This window comes from Arachis duranensis, chromosome 6, assembly GCF_000817695.3.
Source record: "Arachis duranensis cultivar V14167 chromosome 6, aradu.V14167.gnm2.J7QH, whole genome shotgun sequence".
Classification (NCBI taxonomy): domain Eukaryota; kingdom Viridiplantae; phylum Streptophyta; class Magnoliopsida; order Fabales; family Fabaceae; genus Arachis; species Arachis duranensis.
Window position 1 is genome coordinate 16,528,210 of NC_029777.3, and position 1,702 is coordinate 16,529,911.

Genomic DNA, 1,702 nt, shown 5'->3' on the forward strand with positions numbered 1-1,702 from the left:
ATCCATTCCATTCCTATAACGCATTTTAATTTGAAGGTTTAATTACTTTTGAGTTTTGATGAAGTACGTTACGTACGTTACGTAATTTGATGTACGTGTAAAATTACTGTTTTTAATAATAATAATAATAATATAAAATGACACCATATGCTTTTAATTTAAAAAAAAATGGTCTAGCAAACCAATCAACCAACACTAGCTGTATTAAAAGCAACAATAATATTATTCTTTTTTTTAATATTATGGATTACACAAACACACAACACATATGATAGATGCTCATAGCATCATATACAAAAGGAATGAAATGAAATTAAACCACCCAATGCATAAGGAACACTCCTTATTATATATGTAGATATGAATAATAAAGTTGTGAACCAACAAGATAGTAAAGAAACGAAGCCTATGTCTTATTTAAAGCATACGATAACTAATTAATAACATGCCTCGTTTAAATTTGCACATATATGTGCTTTTCCTTAGTCATGTTGTGGAGGGTACTTGCCATGAGGAGGCTTGTCATGGTGGTACGGTGGCTTGTTGTAAACCGGCGGCTTGTGCACGGGTGGCTTATAAACCGGTGGCTTGTAAACCGGTGGTTTGTGCACGGGTGGCTTGTAAACCGGTGGCTTATAGACCGGAGGTTTGTAAACCGGAGGCTTGTAAACCGGTGGTTTTTCAATTGGGTGGTTGTATTTAGGAGGCTCGTCATGCTTATAAGGGGGTTTGTAATAATCTGCAAGCCCTTGGGGAGTGAGGATTAGGGCAACAAAGAGGATCACCATTAACCAAGATAAGCGAGCCATCTTGTTAACTAGTAACTTAGCTTTTGTGTGAGTGTTGGGTATGCATAACTCAACAATGAATCATCTCTTTATATAGTAGTAAGGTGCCATTGTAAATCATTATTGTTTATTTGGGACTCATTATTCTACCCTTTTTATTATATTTTAATTAAGGATTTGTTATTACTCTCTCCCCGGATTAGGTAGATCCATTAAGAAAATGATTGACAAGTTATTGAAGATATGAAATCTAAAGAATGTTTCTTAAAAGTATGTTTAACTATGTTTTGGTGAGATCTAGAGATAATTTTTTTTTTAAATTAAGTGTTATGAAATTATTTATCCTAAATATTTAAGTTAATAAGAAAAGATACATAAATGTTTATATCGAGTTAATAAGAATTAAACATTATAAATAAAATTATTAAAAGATATAATAATATAAATGAATTCACAATAGTACATAATAGTGTTATGAGAAGGACGGATCTACTTATATTGCATTACAATTTGAAATTTTTTTAAATAGTACATAATAATAACAATATTTATTTATCTCATTAAATTATTAAATTTGACTCTATAATAATTTTTTATTCAACTTCCGACACTTGATAGTTAATTTTAAAATTTCATATTAGATGTGTATTATAATAATAAATTTTTAAATTTAAATGAGTGGTATTCTTTCTTAAAAGTCGATTTGAAAAAATATCTATTGATATTTTTTCTTTTGAAATTAGTTTTAATTTTTTTCATAACGATTACACTAATTGAATGAACTTTTTTAACTGTGAATATCATTAAAATCAGAGCTAATTATATGAAACGTGGGTTTTAAATGTTTTTAAATAATTATTTAACAACATATATATAAAAAAAGACGAGACATTTTGATTGTATTGTTAATGAAA

At 28.4% G+C, this 1,702-nt stretch overlaps 1 protein-coding gene across 1 annotated transcript; it reads right to left on the bottom strand.

Annotated features, from left to right (window-relative positions):
- Positions 1 to 204: 204 nt before the first annotated feature.
- Positions 205 to 867, bottom strand: LOC107493112 (repetitive proline-rich cell wall protein 1). The gene has a single exon (XM_016114188.3). The coding sequence runs from the start codon at positions 807 to 809 to the stop codon at positions 483 to 485; it is 327 nt and encodes a 108-aa protein (XP_015969674.1). The 5' UTR covers positions 810 to 867; the 3' UTR covers positions 205 to 482.
- Positions 868 to 1,702: the final 835 nt, after the last annotated feature.